The sequence below is a fragment of the Trachypithecus francoisi genome, unplaced genomic scaffold (assembly GCF_009764315.1).
Source record: "Trachypithecus francoisi isolate TF-2019V2 unplaced genomic scaffold, Tfra_2.0 Lachesis_group2, whole genome shotgun sequence".
Lineage (NCBI taxonomy): Eukaryota > Metazoa > Chordata > Mammalia > Primates > Cercopithecidae > Trachypithecus > Trachypithecus francoisi.
The window spans coordinates 139,384,379-139,402,029 of record NW_022681465.1 but is presented as its reverse complement, the minus strand read 5'-3'; the positions used below and the strand labels follow the sequence as shown (position 1 = coordinate 139,402,029).

The following is a 17,651-nucleotide window of genomic DNA, read 5'->3' as shown; positions in this document are numbered from 1 at the left end:
TTCTACAACAAATGCCTACTACTGGTGTAACTGGAAGAAGATGTTTATAAATATTTAAGTATTAAGAAATTGGGGCTGGGTGCCATGGCTCATGCCTGTAATCCCAGTACTTTGGAAGGCCGAGGCAGACAAATCACTTGAGCCTTGGAGTTCGAGACCATCCTGAGTAGCATGGCAAAATTCCATCTCTGCCAAAAATACAAAAATTAGCCAGGTGGGATAGCACATGCCCGTAGTCCCAGCTACCTGGGAGGCTGAGGCAGGAGAATTGCTTGAGCTTGGGAAGCGGGGGTTGCAGTGAGCCCTGATGACACCACTACACTGCAGCCTGGGCAACAGAGCAAGACTCCGTCTCAAAAAAAAAAAAAAAGCCAGAAAAAAAAAAAGAAATTGGCGTGGGGGTAGACTGGGGACAGATGGTGATAGCCTTGACTGCCATTCTGAAGGAGTTATCTTGTTTTGTCAAGAGCTGGGGACTCAAATACAAGGCCACGTGCTGCCTGTGGTCTGAAAGCTGTTTGTGGAGAAGAGTTCTCCACCATTCTCTGGTGGTGGTTATCTGAAAGAAGGCAGCATTTCATGAGCTTATGACCTTATTTCAGATGACAAAACCTGAGACCCAGGGGCAGCCCAAGAGGTCTGCCAAAGCAGATCACGTGGGATCTTTGTTCTTGCCGTGTTTCTGAAACGTGGGTATCGTCTCATGCAATATTTGAGTTCTTAATATGTACCAGACACTGCAATTGCGTTACTTCATCTCATCCTAAAAGAGCCTCATGAGAAATCCGAGGCATAGAGAGGTCATACAGTCACATGGTGTTGGATTTAGTATTTGAACCCAGACCTATGTGATTCTAGAATTCTAGAGTTCTTAACCACTTTGCTCTGCAGTCTCTAATATTCTGACACCTGGTTCTAATGCTGATTTGAACATTAAGGCACAGTGTGACAGTGTCTTAAACCTCCTTGAGCCTCAGTTTCCTCGCCTGTAGTGACCTTTGCCTCACAGTGCTGTTGAGAGGAGCTGAGATGAGAGCTTAGAGTTTGAACACCATGGGATCCTCATCCCCGCCTCACAGAGGAGGAAGCAGAAGACAGAGTGTGAAGGGATTTGCCCAAGTTTGTAACAGAGCCGGAACTAGAATCTAGGCCTTCTGGCTCCCATAAAAACATTGTCTGAGTTCAGCTAATCAGTGGTAGCAACAAGGAAGAGACAACCATTTGTGTTTATCTCCCTCCTTCCCCCAGCCCAGGGTGGGGAGGCTGGCTGCTATCACTTCCCCAGATTCTGGCGTTGACAGCTTCTCTGAGTCGTGCCTGGACCAGGCTTCCTCCTCTCCCCTGGAAAGGGAAGATTGAGTCTTCACCAGGGTGGTGGGGGAGCTAAATTGTCAGGTCTGCCCAGTCACTCACAGATTTGGGGCACGAGGACCTGGGGGAGGCCCCATGCCTCACTCAGTCCTCCACGGGCTTACACACGCCAGGCTCTGTGCCCAGCACCATGGGGGAGAAGCAGACTATTCTAGAAGACTTCCCTTGATACATCTTCCCACCCCAGTGAGAAGCATGCTTTGTAGAAGTATTTCAGTGGTTCTTCAGTTTAGGACATTTTAAATAATTTTTGTTGAACATTTTCTTAACCTCTTCATAGTTTGACTTGTGTTTTTGTTTGTTTGTTTTTTGAGACAGAGTCTCACTCTGTTGCCCAGGCTGGAGTGTGAGATCTCGGCTCACTGCAACCTCCACCTCCTGGGTTCAAGCAATTCTCATGCCTCAGACTCCCAAGTAGTTCGGATTACAAGTGTGCGCCACCACACCTGCCTGATTTTTGTGTTTTTATTAGAGAGGAGTTTTTGCCATGTTTGTCAGGTTGATCTCGAACTACTGACTGCAAATGATCTGCCCACCTCGGCCTCCCAGAGTGCCAAGATTACAGTCATGAGCCACTGCGCCCAGGCATGAGCCACTGCGCCCAGGCTTGACTTGTTTTTCAAAAGTGTCTCTTAAAATTGAGTCTAGAACATCTTCCTTCCTTCCTTTTTTCCTTCCTTTCTGTCCTTTCCCTTCCTTTGTCCCTCTTTCTTTCTTTCTCTTCTTTGTAAGAGCATCTTGAAAAGCATACAAAAGGGCTTACATTTTTTTTACCCAAATCCTGGTCCAGTGACCACCGCCAGACTTCAACCAACTTTTTACCTCTCCAGCATGAAATGAGAAAATGATAGTGTGAGCGAGTGTGTAATGTTCAGTAAGCATGTCAGTTCTCCTTTCCTGGAAGACTGTTCTTAAGCTTTTCCTTACTATATTTTGGAAGATTAAAATGTCCTTTATTTTATAAAATGATGGTAATAATCTACAAATAGTTAGGCCAGGTGCAGTGGCTCACACCTGTAATCCCAGCACTTTGGGAGGCCGAGGCAGGCGGATCACGAGGTCAGGAGATCGAGACCATCCTGGCTAACATGGTGAAACCCCGTCTCTACTAAAAATACAAAAAATCAGCTGGGCGTGGTGGCAGGTGCCTGTAGTCCCAGCTACTCAGGAGGCTGAGACCGGAGAATGGTGTAAACCCGGGAGGTGGAGCTTGCAGTGAGCTGAGATCAAGCCACAGCACTCCAGCCTGGGCAATAGAGTGAGACTCCGTCTAAAAATAATAATAATCTACAAATAGGTTTTTTCAGCATCCTTGTTTATCAGCCCATATCAACTCTCCCATTAAAAAATATTACTCATTTGGCCAGGCACAGTGGCTCATGCCTGTAATTCCAGCACTTTGGGATGCTTAGGTGGGCAGACCAGTTGAAGCCAGGATTTCAAGACCAGCCTGGCCAACATGGCGAAACCCCGTCTCTACTAAAAATACAAAACTTAGCCAGGTGTGGTGGCACATGCCTGTAGTCTCAGTCACTCTGGAGGCTGAGGATCACTTGAACCCAGGAGGCGGAGGTTCCAGTGAGCCGGAATCATGCAATTGCACTCCAACCTGGGCAACAGAGCAAAACTCTGTCTCAAAAACAAAACAAAAAAAAGGTCGGGCGCGGTGGTTCACACCTGTAATCCCAGCATTTTGGGAGGCTGAGGTGGGCAGATCAAAAGGTCAGGAGATCAAAACCATCCTGGCTAACACAGTAAAACCCCATCTCTACTAAAAATACAATAAATTAGCCGGGCATGGTGGCACACGCCTATAGTCCCAGCTACTCAGGAGTCTGAGGCAGGAGAATCACTTGAACCCAGGAGATGGAGGTTGCAGTGAGCCGAGACTGCACATCTGCACTCCAGCCTGGGCAACAGAGCAAGACTCAGTCTCAAAATTAATTAATTAATTAATTAATTAATTAAATTTTTAAAAAATTACTCATTTATGAAATCTGGGAGCCACTGACACTGCTTTGTGATGCAGAAAGCCCTTTTGTATTAGTTATTCCTCTTAAAGGTTTGGGACTTTCAGCCCCACCCGACAACCTCTTGGGAGGGGAGAGGGGCTAGAATGTCAAGTTGATCACCAATGGCCAATAGTTTAATCAATCATGCCTACGTAATGAAGCCTCCATGAAAAACCCAAGAGGATTGGGTTCAGAGAGCTTCCGCGTAGCTGAACACGTGGAGGTTCCTAGATGGTGGCCCCCAAGGAAGGCATGGAAGCTCCCGCCCTTTCTCCCATACCTTGTCCTATGCATCTCATCATCTGCATCCTTTGTACTATCCTTTATAATAAACCAGTCATTGTAAGTGTTTTCCCAAGTTCTGTGAGCCACTCCAGCAAATTAATCAAACCCAAAGAGGAGGTCAAGGAAACCTCAACTTGAAGCCCATCTGTCAAAAGTTCTGGAGACCCAGACTTGTGACACTATTTCCAGGTAGGTAGGGTCGGAACTGATGTCCGCCGCAGAACTGATTGTTTAGCGGTGGGGAGAGCCCCTCCCACACACATGCAAGTCTTCTTCCATGTGGATGCTTATTCTGGTGTGAGAGCAGAAGAAAAATGGTTTGAGTTTTCTCCAAACAAAACTCATCTCTGAATTGAGGGTTGGGAGGTTTTTAGGGCACCTCAAGTGCATAGCTGGAGTGAGGATAATAGCAGGTCTGGCCAGATCCTGGGAGAAGAAAGGTGGTCTGGAAGGCCCCCAGGGATGGCAACAGGAGCCAGGCTGCAAGGATCTAGGGACAGGTCAAGCAGTGTCAAACTCCCCCTTGGGTTTCCCTGACAGGGATGAGAAGTCCTGTTCTAGGGCCCCTCCCCTGGTAGAAGGTCTGCTGCCTGGGGCTGCGAGGCAGCCCTAATGCGCAGGGCGTGGGGCAGGGTCTAGTGTAACTGAAGGTCCTGCCTTGCCTTTGGAAGAATCCCACTGTAGCAGCCCATCCTCGCTTTGATCTCCCACCCTCTACCCACACCTCACTGTTATCTCATTTCTTCCAGAAGCGCCAAGAACCAGAACCAGAACAGCCACCCAGACCAGAGCCCCAGGAATTAGGTCCCCTCAATGGGGACACAGGTGAGTAGCCAGCCCTACAAAGGCCCCAACTGCCATCTATGAGGTTTCCTACCTTATAATCAACACAGATGATATAGCTACTGAAATATCTTATGAGATCTTAGATAGGTTACCTTAATAGGAGTATTGTGTCTAAAATCAGGGAGGTAATAGTCCTAACCTGTGCTTCCCTATTCTGGGCTGTTGATACCACACCTAGAGTGCTATATATGTTTCTAGAAAGTACATTTTTAGAGGGATCCAGACAAAAATTGGAGGGAGTACAATGGAGCAAGATCAGACTGGTGAAGAATCTGGAAAACATGTCCTATAAGGAACAGTTAAAGGAACAGAGAATGTTCATCTGGAAAGAAGATGTGGCCATAGGGAGGGAGGGATGGGAGCAAGGGTTGAAAAACTGTTGGGTACTATGCTTAGTACCTGGGTGACAGAATCATTTGTATCCCAAAACTCAGCATCACCCAATATACCCAGGTAATGAATCTGCATGTGTACCCCTAAATCTAAACCAAAGTTGAAAAAGAAAATATATATATATATGAAATAAGTTAAAATCAATTTTAATTTGTAATGGATTGTCTGGGAACCTTCTAACTTAAATACGTAATTTTCTTTTTCAAATGAGTAGAGCTAAATACAATGAAATAATATTTATTTTATTTTGTGTTCTTTTCTTTGAAATTTGCATGGTATGAAAATAAAAATGACTACATCCAGAAAAACATATATGTTGCCATAAAACAACAGTTTTCTCCACGTGTCTGAAGTGCCCTAATGGAGAAGAAAGATGAGCCTTGTTTAGTGTGATACAGAGGTCGGTATTAATGCTTCAGGGTAGCAGCAACATGCAGGCAGAATTCAGCTCATTCTCAAAGAATGTTTTGTGTGGTTGTTGATTTAAAACCGTCAGAGCTACCTGGTAATAGGAGGAGTTCCCTATCTCTGAAGGTGTTTAGTTACAGCCTAGAGGCTGTTGGGAATATCGTAGGTGAAGTTCAAGTACCGCATAAGTAATTGGACCACAAAATCCAATCTGATTGTATATAAGAATTATCCAGGCCAGGAGCAGTGGCTCTTGCCTAAAATCCCAGCACTTTGAGAGGCCAAGGTGGATGGAATGCTTGAGCCCAAGAGTTCAAGACCAGCCTGGGCAACATGGCGAAACCCTGTGTCTACCAAAAATACACACACAAAAAATTAGCCGGGCATGGTGGCGTGCCTGTAGTCCCAGCTACTTGGGAAACTGAGGTGGGAGGATCACCTGAGCCAGGGAGGTTGAGACTGCAGTGAGCTGTGATTGCACCACTGCACTCCAACCTGGGCAACAGAGCAAGACCCTGTCTCAAAAAAAGAAAAATTACCTGGAGAACTTCAAAGATGCAGATTCTAGGGACCTACCATAGACCAAATAAATAAAAATCTCAGTGGGGCTGAAGAAGCTGCATTTTAGTAATATATATATATATTCATTTTTTATCTTTATTTTTACTTTTTTGAGACAGAGTTTCGCTCTTGTTACTAGGCTAGAGTGCAGTGGCAGGATCTCAACTCACTGCAACCTCCAACTCCCAGGTTCAAGCGATTCTCCTTCCTCAGCCTCCCAAGTAGCTGGGATTACAGGCACCTGCCACTGTGCCCAGCTAAATTTTTTGTATTTTTGGTAGAGACAGGGCTTCACCATGGCCAGGCTGGTCTTGAACTCCTGACCTCAAGTGATTCACTCACCTCGGCCTCCCAAAGTGCTGGGATTATAGGTGTGAGCCACCGTGCCAGGCAAAGAAGGAAAGAAAGATTAGATAAATAGATAGATAGATAGATAGATAGATAGATTTCTAATAAGCTTCTCTTCAGTTGGGGTCAATCTGGTACTAATCTTGTGAACCAAAATTTGAGCCAAATGAATTGTGAGAACTCAGGGCTCTCTGATCTTAACTGTTGCCATCACCTGACCTCTGTCTATCTGCTCATGGCCTCTGGGACTGAGTGGCACCAGCTCACTCCTCCTGTCCTGACAGGACTGACCAGCGTTGGAGTCATCCTCATCCTCACATTTCTTCCATATCCATTGCCAGACCTTGCTTATGGAATTTTCTGATAATAATGCTAACATTAATAATAATGCCAATAACACTAGTATTAGGTTCTAATGCTTGTCATGAGCACTGATAAACATTTAGAGAACATTTCCTGAATAATAAGGAACATTTATTGAGTACTTCCAAAGTGCCTGGGCAACCACCATGTTGCCCAGACTGGTCTCAAACTCCTAGGCTCAAGCAATCCAGGCTCGTTGGCTTCCCAAAGTGCTAGGATTACAGGCGTGAGCCACTGCAACTGGCCTGCACCAAGTTTTTTTGTTTTTTGAGATGGAGTCTCTGTGGCCCAGGCTGGAGTGCAGTGGTGCCATCTTGGCTCACTGCAACCTCTGCCTCCTGGGTTCAAGCGATTCTCCTGCCTCGGCCTCCCGAGTAGCTGGGATTTTTTTGTATTTTTAGTAGAGACAGGGTTTCACCATGCTGTCCAGGCTGGTCTTGAACTGGGCTCAAGTGATCCACTCACCTCAGCCTTCCAAAGTGCTGGGATTACAGGTGTGAGCCACCGTGCCTGGCCTACATTTCCTTTTGTGCACAAGCAAGCAGGATAAGGTGGTAGTTAGAAGTATTTGCCGTGGAAACAGATTGTGTAGGTTCATATCCTTGCTTCCTTAATTTTGAACTGGGTGATCTTGAACAAGTTGCATGACTCCTCTGAGCCTCAGCTTCCTCGTCTGTAGGTTGGGGGTAATAACATTACTCACGACTATTGGGTAGCTGTGAGGAGCAGGTGAGTCAGTCATCCCTCTGAGGTACTTGGAACAGTGCTGGACATGTTGCAGGCATGGTAAGTTCTCAGTCCTCCTACACTGCTTTTGTTATTTTTATTGCCATTGTTTCCTGATTTAATCATCTCAGCCTCACTCATGTGGTAGGTGCCATAATTATCCTGATCCCATGTATTAGGTAACTGAGGCACAGAGAGGATGACCACCAACTTAGGTCATACCTAGCATCTCATAGACTTGGTGGTGTGGCATTGGCGGAGCCTGTTTTGGAGTTTCCTTAAGCAGAGGCTAGACTTCCTGGTTGTGTTTGCTTCCTGCTCTCAAGTAGCACCCTCTACTGCCAGCTGAGGAGATGATAAAGGTGAGGGGCCACACGCTCAGATGCTCATGGGCCCCAGCAGGTAAAGCAAATGACATGTGGCCCTTTGTATACATTTTTAATAATAGCAGGAGGTAAAGACTGTAGCCAGCTGCAGAGCCACATCTTGGCCAGCCAAAGAGGACGCAGCTGCTTCTGGCTCCAGCCCATGGTTGACATGAAGGCATACTTTGCCAGTTCTTCTTTGGATTCTTCAAGAAAAATTGGAAATCAGAATTATTGAGTAAAAACTCCCCAGTTGTTAAGCATCAACAACTAATTTTTAAATTATTATTATTATTGTTTTAGAGACAGGGTCTTGCTCTGTTGCCCAGACTGGAGTGCAGTGGTGCAGTCATAGCTTACTGCAGCCTCGAACTCCTGTGCTCAAGCCATCCTCCTGCTTTGGTCTCCCTAGTAGCGGGGACTGCAGGTGCATGACATCATGCCCAGCCTTTTTTTTTTTTTTAAAGAGACAGGGTCTCACTATGTTGCCCAGTCTAGTCTCCAACTCTTGGTCTCAAGTGATCCTCCCACCTCAGCCTCCCAAAGTGCTGGGACTACAGGTGTGAGCCATCATATCTGGCCAGCAACTGATTTTTTTTTAAATGGGATAGAACATGGAGACCGGGGACAAAATGAGACCATTGGCTTATTTCTTGAAAGAGGATCTCCAAATCCAAAGAGACTTGAGGGGCTGTTTCTGGAGACTGGTCCCACCTGAGATCATTCTTGAGGCAGAGACCAGAGTTCTCATTCCTTAGCCCCATTTCCCACACTCTCTCTGCCAGCTCTGACTGTACTTCCACTCTGTGAGATTTTTTTTTTTTGCTTTTTCATCTCTAGCTATAACTGTCCAGCTCTGTGCATCAGAGGAGGCTGAGCGGCACCAGAAGGATATAACCAGAATTCTCCAGCAACATGAGGAGGAAAAGAAGAAATGGGCACAAGAGGTAAGTCCAGGTGCCCCCACCCCCTGTCTTTCTCCTGCTCAGCTAACCTTGGTGAATCCCAGAGTGAGTGCCTACCTTAGGTTTTTGTTGCTGTTCTAAGAGTCCCTTACTCATTTTGCCAAGAATGGAGTCCTTTATCTGTTGAACACATATTTTTATCGGGGCACTATGTGCTGGGCACATTGGTTAAAACAAGCAGAGCTGGCAGCTGCTTTCATGAAGCCAAGAGTTTATTTGGGAAGAGTAAAAGCTGTTGATGGTGCTAGATTAATTGCCTTTCTGGGCCCACCTCATGGTTGGGTGGGACCACGGAACTCATTCTGGCTGATGTGTTGTACAAAGAAGAACCAGTGTCACTTCTAGGGCAAGTATTTAGTTGCCAGTTCAAGACCCTCAAGGTCTTTCTGTCTAGCTAAGTGACAGGACTGTTGGAATGGCTGCTCCATCAGCCTCATCTCTGGATGATTAGCCCTGGATAATCCCTGGGCAGCAGAGCTCCCTGCCACACAAAATGGGTAGGTAGTGAGGGCAAAATAAACCTTTTGTCTTAAGCCACTGAGACTTTGCCATTGTTTGTTATGGCTGCATGATTTAGCCTGTGGTGACTGAGACAGGACATCAGACGCTAAACACAATCACACAGAACTACTTATTGCAATTATAAGTGGTATGAAAAGTTTACAGTGCCATGAAAGGACACAATAGAATCCTTAACCAAGGCTGTGGGATCAGAGAAGGCTTCTCTAAAAGGATGATACTGAGGCTTTAAAATTACCCAGAAATGAAAATTGAGGGACATTCTACAGAATGTCCCGCCTATATTAGTCAAATGTCAAGGCCATGAGACATGAGGTAAGACGGGGGAACAATTCTAGATTGAAGGACACTAAGCCATGGGATGACTGAATGTAACCTGCAGTCCAGGATTTCCTTTTCCTCATTCTAACTTAGTCACTCATCCTTCGCCTCTCTTTGCCTCCATTTCTTCCTTTACCAGAGGGAGTAGAGCAGCAGGAGAGATTTGGTGGTGTACACAAGTTTTCTCTAAATTTTCTTTAGTTTAAATTATAAATATGAAATATGTTCAGGTAAATATTCAAAATTCTGAAATTTAAAGTCACTTCTTCAAAATAGATCTGGGCCAGGCACGCCTATAATCCCAGCACTTTGGGAGGCCGAGGCAGGCAGATCACCTGAGGTCAGGAGTTCGAGACCAGCCTGGGCAACATGGCGAGACCACCGTCTCCACAAAAATACAAACATTAGCCAGGCGTGGTGGCGCATGCCTGTAATCCCAGCTACTTGGGAGCCTGAGGCAGGAGAATCACTTGAACCCGGGAGGCAGAGGTTGCAGTGAGCTGAGATCACACCACTGCACTCTAGCCTGGGTGGCAGAGCAAGAATCCATCTCAAAAAAAAAAAAGAAAAAGGCTCTGTAGTTATAAACTAACCACTCTATTAAATTGCATGGTTATTTATTACTAAAAGATTTTCTGCTAGATTTTATCCACTCAGTCGACTTGCTGGGGGAGATTACTGTGTGCAGGGAGAGTGTGGCCTCGGCACTGCCAGGGGTACAGGGAGAAATCGGGTCCAGACCCTGCCCTCAGGTGTTCGCTGGGTGGAAGACTGCAGGGAGTGCCCCCACACACATTAAAATGGTCTTAGCTTAGACGCATTTTTCAGAAACACACCTTTTATGAAAGGTAGGTTAACTGTATGCATCTGCCGGTCTTTAGTGTTTTGGTAGAGTTACCATGGTGATGTCATTTGGCCCTGACCATTACCTGTTGAATCCTTAACCTTGAGACTTGTAAGGGCCCTAGGAATTGTCAAATTGAGTCCCTTCATTATACAGGGGAGGGAGCTCATTACACAGGAACTCAGTGGTATGCCGGGGCTAGAACCCCTTTAAGTCATGCCTTGCCTCTGAACATGCCCCATCAGCTGGACCTTCCAGGTGGCAAAGGGACTGGAAAACATCTCAAGTGCAGGACAGTGAGTGTGACTGGCAGGGTTCAGCCTGGAGAAGAGAAATGTTGGGAACACGGGCCACTGTGCTCAGATCTCTGAGGGGCTGCCTGGGTTGAGGGAACAGCCTGGCTCTGTGTGACCCCAGAGGGAAAATCTGGGACCTGATGGTAGAAGTTGGAGGTCACTTGCAACAGTAAGCCTTATGCGAGCAGAGGAACACCATAGGAGGCTTCCTGCCTTGAGTAAGCATCAGGATTAGAATTCTCCTAAATCTGGCTGGGCGCAGTGGCTCACATCTGTAATCCCAGCACTTTGGGAGGCCGAGGCGGGTGGATCAGGAGGTCAGGAGATCGAGACCATCGTGGTTAACACGGTGAAACTCCGTCTCTACTAAAAATACAAAAAATTAGCTGGGCGTGATGGCAGGTGCCTGTAGTCCCAGCTACTCGGGAGGCTGAGGCAGGAGAATGGCGTGAACCCGGGAGGCGGAGCTTGCAGTGAGCCGAGATCATGCCACTGCACTCCAGTCTGGGCAACAGAGTGAGACTCCGTCTCAAAAAAAAAAAAAAAAAAAACTCCTAAATCCTTTTTCATGTAGATCATTCTATGGGAACCCCCTGCTAAACCCTAAAGAAGGCAAATTCTGCCATGCCTGCTGTGTCTTGGAAGTCTCGTGTCCTCTCTGGGCATGGCATCCCCGTCCCTCAGAGGAAGGGTTAGGACTCCAGTCACCAAGTTCCACACAGGCCTAGGTGAGTAGATAAGAGATGCTGTGCTGATCCTGCTCAACTTCAGTCCTGCCCGGGACTCTCTGCCCCCAGGTGGAGAAGGAAAGGGAGCTAGAACTTCGAGACAGACTGGATGAGCAGCAAAGGGTCCTGGAAGGAAAGAATGAAGAGTCCCTGCAAGGTAAGGGTAGAGATGTTTCACTGGCCAAGGTGTGGGAGGCGCTTCCTTCTGGCCCCACCTGACGAGTTCACCTGGGCACTCCCACTGGTCCCTCCCTCTCTGTCTGGTCCACAAGCAGTTGACTCAAATCAACAGGATCCTTGGCCCTAGAGGGATGATAGACTTTTCCTTTGGGGCATGGCTTTAAGAGGCTGGCATCAAGCTTTCTTTTTCCTTATTTGAGAGATGTTTTTTCTTTCCACTTAAAAAGCAATGCATATTTATTAAGGGGAATTTAGAAAACTTAGACAAATAGAAGAATTTTTAAATACACATATTTCATCCTCACAATGATGGTAGCTCTTATTTATTGTTAGATTGATTATTTTGAAAAATAACTTTCTTTCCTCTTATATCACCAAATGTGATCATCATAGAAAATTTGGAAACTATAGATTAGACAAAAAGATCTTACAGCACAGTGGTTAAGATCTCATTCTTGGCTGGACATGGTGGCTCACGCCTGTGTTCCCAGCACTTTGAGAGTCCAAGGTGGATAGATTGCTTGAGCCCAGGAGTTCAAGGCCAACCTGGGCAACATAGCTACATAGCAACATGCTGTCACTATGAAAAATAAATAGATGATTGATTGATTGATTGATTGATAGGTAGGTAGGTAGGTAGATAGATAGATAGATAGATAGATAGATCTCATTCTCTAGAGCTCCAGTCCCTGGGTCTAAACTTCAGCTCCACTGCTTACCAGCTCTGTAACCTTGAAGAAGTTACTTTACCTCCCCAATAGGTTCTTTGTAAGAATTAAACAATTTAATGATAGACAGAGATAGAATTTAGAACAGTGCGAGATACTTAGCAATAACTTTTAGCACTGATTTTATTATTGAGAAAATTTAAATCATAATTCCACCCAGAGTTAACCACTGTTACCCCTTTGATATAGATTCTTTCCATTTCTTTTTCTGTGTATATACATAGAATATACATCTATACACACACACTTTGGCGAGGGGCGGTAAATTATTTTTTTCACTTTGTGTTGCATTAGCGTCCTCTCATTAAGCTCTTCTATACTAAGAGTTTTAGTAACTACATAGCATTCCAGTGTGTACCCCTTGTTCATTTAACTGAGTCCCTTTGTTAGGCATTTAGGTAATTTCAAGATTTTTGTCATTGTTTATAACAGCAATGATACTTACATAATAAACCCCATTTTGTAAAATCTTTGTCACGTTCATTATTTCAGTTTTAGAATAACATCCTAGTAGAATTGGTGTGGCAAAGTTTATGTATGTATATATATATATATTTTATTTTGGTAAGGTAGGCATAAGATTTACCATTAGTGACATTTAGTACATTCACAGTGCCATCACTCCAAAAGGAAACTCCCACCCACCAAGCAGTCACTTTTTTTTTTTTTTTTTTTGAGACAGGATCTCACTCTGTTGTCCAGGCTGGAGTACAGTGGCGCGATCCGACTCACTTCAACCTCCGCCTCTTGGGCTCAAGCAATCCTCCCACCTCAGCCTTCTGAGTAGCTACAGGTGCATGCCACTATGCCTGGCAAATTTTTATATTTTTTTGTAGAGATGGGGTTTGCCATATTTCCCAAGCTGGTCTCAAACTCCTGGGCTCAAGTGATCCACCACTTCGGCCTCCCAAAGTGCTGGGATTACAGGCATAAGCCGCCATGTCTGGCCTAAGCAGTCAGTTATCTTACCACTAGCCCCTGGCAACCACCAATTCACTGTCTTTCTCTATGGCCTTGTCCATTCTGGACACTCATATAAATGGGATTGTATAAACCATATGATCACCCACATCTGACTTCTTTCACCTTGGAATGTTTTCACCTTGGAATGTTTCCAAGGCTTATCCGTGTTGCAGCACGCATCTATACTTTGTTTCTTTTTATGGCTGGGTAATTTGCCATTGCACAGACACACTACACTCTACCCATTCATCATTAGTTGATGGACACCTAGGCTGTCTCCACCATTTAGCCACTGTGAATAGTGCCACTGGGACAAGCACCTGCTTGAACAGCTGTTTTCAGTTCCGCCTGGGTGTACACCCAGGAGAATTGCTGGGTCATACGATCATTCTGTGCTTAACTTTTTGAGCAACTGCCAAACTGTTTCCACAGGAGCTGTACCACTTGTGTTCCCATCAGCAACCCACAAGAGTTCCAATGGTGGCACATCCTTGTCAACACTTGTTATTTTCTGCAACACTTGTTGCTATCCTAGTGCAAGTAAAATGGTATGGCATTGTGGTTGTGATGTGCGTTTCCCTAATGCCTAATTCTGTTGAACATCTTTTCATGTGCTTCTTGGTGACTTGTGTATCTTCTTTGGAGAAGGTCATGTATGTTACTGATGTTATTGAAATTGACCTTGAAAATGCTCTACTGATTTTTCCTTTCATCATCAGTATTCGCATGACCTTTCCTCAGAATTATTTATCTACTTAAAACATGGCTATGGCTGGGTGTGGTGGCTCATGCCTGTAGTGTCAGCACTTTGGGAGACTGAGGCGGGCAGATCACAAGGTCATGAGTTCGAGATCAGCCTGGCCACCATGATGAAACCCTGTCTCTACTAAAAATAAAAAAAAAAATTAGCCTGCTGTGGTGGTGTGCACCTGCAATCCCAGCTACTCTGGATACTGAGGACGCTGAGGCAGAATTGCTTGAACCTGGGAGGCAGAGGTTGCAGTGAGCCAAGATCTCACCACTGTACTCCAGCCTGGGGGACAGAGCAAGACTCCATCTAAAAAACAAAACAAAACAAAACCAAAAAAAAAGGTTGTGATTATTTTATACATAAAAGTTTATATCCTATTCTTTTCATTTAACATTGTATCAAATATGTTTCCAAGCAATTATGCTACTAAAATTTTTATAAAGGCAAGACTATATAAAGTACATGGCTTTCCTTATTTCTTGTGAGTCTAGACCTCTAGATCTCAAAACAGCTTTTGCATAATGTTGCCCATATTTCACATTGTGTGCTTTGATTTACCCAAATGGAATAACTAGAACAGAGGTCTGAATGATTTTAAGAATCTTGAAACATATTGCAACATTAGCACACATTATTGCAAACATTGCGAAATGGAATTAAAGTCTTTGCCTGGAAATTGAAGCATTGTTTTTTTGTGGGGGTGTGTGTGTGTGTGTGTGTGTTTGTTTTTGTTGTTGTTTTTGTTTTTATTTTGAGATGGAGTCTCGCTCTGTCACCCAGGCTGGAGTGCAGTGGCGTGATCTCGGTTCACAGCAATCTCTGCCTCCCGGGTTCAAGTGATTCTTCTGCCTCAGCCACCCGAGTAGCTGGGATTACAGGCGCCCGCAACCACGCCTGGCTAATTTTTGTATTTTTAGTTAAGACAGGGTTTCACCATGTTGGCCAGGCTGGTCCCGAACTCCTGACCTCATAATCCGCCTGCCTCGGCCTCCTAAGGTGCTGGGATTACAGGGTGAGCCACCTCGCCCAGCCAAAGAATTGCGTTTTAATAATACCATACCCTGTTGAACTGGGGCTATCACCCTTGAATCTCGGTGCAGTTTCTCTCTCTCTAAAATCTACCTTCCGTACCTCACAAGACTTTGTGGGAAAACAACTTTATTCTCCAAGCATTGCTTTGATATTATTTTTAGTGTTATAAGAAGAATTTCCTACTGTAAAACCCAGGGGAGAAGAGATTGCCTGTCTTGAATTCTTCCCATCAGTCATAATTCTTCTATAGTTATTTTTAAATTGTTTGGCACATATTACGTGCTACATAAGTCTATAATGAATGAATGAAAGCATAGCATGGTGGAAATATATGAGATTTTTATACGTATGGGGAGAGGTACACAGGTAAGAGACTAGTGGTAGTCTTCCACATTCGAGGACCCTTTGTTGTCTTTTTTTAATTATCACATAGTAAAATTGACTGTTTTTGAGGGGGTGTGCATTTTCATAAATTCTAATGCATGTATCGATTCCTTTTTTTTTCTGAGACAGAGGCTCGCTCTGTCGCCCAGGCTGGAGTGCAGTAGTGCGATCTCGGCTCGCTGCAACTTCCGCCTCCTGGGTTCAAGCAGTTCTTTGCCTGAGCCTCCCAAGTAGCTGGGATTACAGGCACGTGCCACTATGCCCAGCTAATTTTTGTATTTTTAGTAGAGACAGTGTTTCACCATCTTGGCCAGGCTGGTCTTCAACTCCTGACCTCGTGATCCACCCGCCTCGGCCTCCCAAAGTGCTAGGATTACAGGCGTGTAATCCTACAGCCATTGCCCCCAGCCACATGTGTAGATTCTTGTAACCATCGCCATAATCAGGATACAAAACAGTTTTATCACCACCAAAAAGCTGTCTCAAACTACCTTTGCATTCACATCCTCCTCCCACCCTAACCCCTGGTAATTATTGATCTGTTCTCCATCTCTGTAGCTTTGTCTTTTCTAGGCTATTACATAAATGAAATAATCCGATATGATTTTTTTATATTGGCTTCCTTCACTCATCACAATGCCTTTGACTTTCATTCCAATTGTTGCATATCTCAGTAATTCATATTTTTTCATTGTGGAGTTATATTCCATTGTTTACTCATTCACTGTTGCAGGACATTTGAGGCAATTATGAATATAGCTGTTCTAACATTCTTGTGCAGGCTTTGTGTGGACATAGGTTTTCATTTATCTTGGGTGAATATGCAGGAGTGGGATAGGTCATATGATAAATGTATGTTTAGCTTTATGAGAAACAGCCAAACTGTCTTCCAGAGTGACCACTATTTTGTATTACCATCTGTGATATATGAGTTATGCTGTTCCTACTCCATGCCAATACTTGTTGTCACTGGTTTTTTATTTTAGCTGTTCTAATAAATGTGCAGTAATCTTCATGATAGGTTTAATTTACATTTCAGTAATGACTCATGTGCTTATTTGCTGTCTACATATCCTTTTTGATCAAATGTGTGTCCAGATGTTTTTCCCATTTAAATTAACTTGCTTGTCCTTACTGTAGAATTTTGAGAGATCTTTATATATTTTGGACAAGAGTTCTTTGTATTTGCAAATACTTTCTCCTAGCCAGTGGGGTTATTTTTTCACTCTTTTAATAATGTCTTTCACAAAGCCAAGCTTTTAATTTTGATAAAGTCCAATTTATTTTTTTTCTTTGATTATACTCCTTATGTCATGTCTATGAACTCTTTGCTAAACCCCAAGTAACAAAGATTTTCTTCAATGTTTTCTTCCAAAGACTTATGGTTTTATATTTAGATCTAAGATCCATATAATCATGTGGTCTTTCTTTCTTTCTCTCTCTCTTTCTTCTTTCTTCCTCTTTCTTTCCCTCTCCTCTCCTGTCTTCTTTTTTTTTTTTTTTTTCTTTTCTTTTCTTTCCAACAGGATGTCACTCTGATGCCCAGGCTAGAGTGCAGTGGTGCTATCTTGGTTCACTGCAGCCTTGACCTCCAGGGCTCAGGTGACCCTCCCACCACAGCCTCCCAAGTAGTTGGGACTATAGTGCACATCACCATGCCTAGCTAATTTTTTTTTTTTTTTTTTGATAGAAGTGGATTTTTGCCGTGTTGCCCAGCCTGGTCTCTAACTCCTGGGCTCAAATGAACCACTGGCCTTACCCTCCCAAAGTGCTGGGATTGCAGGTGTGAGCCACCACACCTGGCCTGGTTTTTCTTTAGATGGTTAATATAGTGGATCACATTGGTTTGAGTTTTCAAATATAGTTATCCCTAGGTATCCATGGAGAATTGATTCTAGGACCCACTTTGGGTACCAGAATCTGCAAATGCTCCAGCCCCTTATATAAAATGGTGTATTATTTGCATATAACCTGTGTACATCCTTCCATACATTTTAAAGCATCTCTAGATTCCTTATAATACCTAATACAATGTAAAAGTAAGGTGAATAGTTGTTAGACTGTATTTTTATTTGTATTATCTTTTATTGTTATTTGGCATTTTTTATTTTTATTTTTTCAAATTTTGTTTATCCACACTTGGTTGAATCTGAGGATGAGAAACCTGCAAATACAGAAGGCTGCCTGCATTGAACTAGCCTTGCATTCCTGGCATAAGCTCCACTTGGTTGTGTTATATTACTCTTTTTACGTATTGATGAA

General features: G+C 44.2%; 1 protein-coding gene across 2 annotated transcripts in view; it reads left to right on the top strand.

Annotated features, from left to right (window-relative positions):
• The window catches only part of CCDC69 (coiled-coil domain containing 69), a 42,990-nt gene that overhangs the window by 13,925 nt on the left and 11,414 nt on the right, over nt 1-17,651 (top strand). Inside the window, exons 2-4 of one of the 2 annotated variants that reach the window (XM_033180650.1) lie at nt 4,418-4,493; nt 8,519-8,625; nt 11,421-11,508. In XM_033180650.1, coding sequence (XP_033036541.1) covers nt 4,418-4,493; nt 8,519-8,625; nt 11,421-11,508 — 271 coding nt within the window. The remainder of the gene's footprint in view (nt 1-4,417; nt 4,494-8,518; nt 8,626-11,420; nt 11,509-17,651) is intronic. The other variant, XM_033180651.1, reaches the window with a different exon arrangement.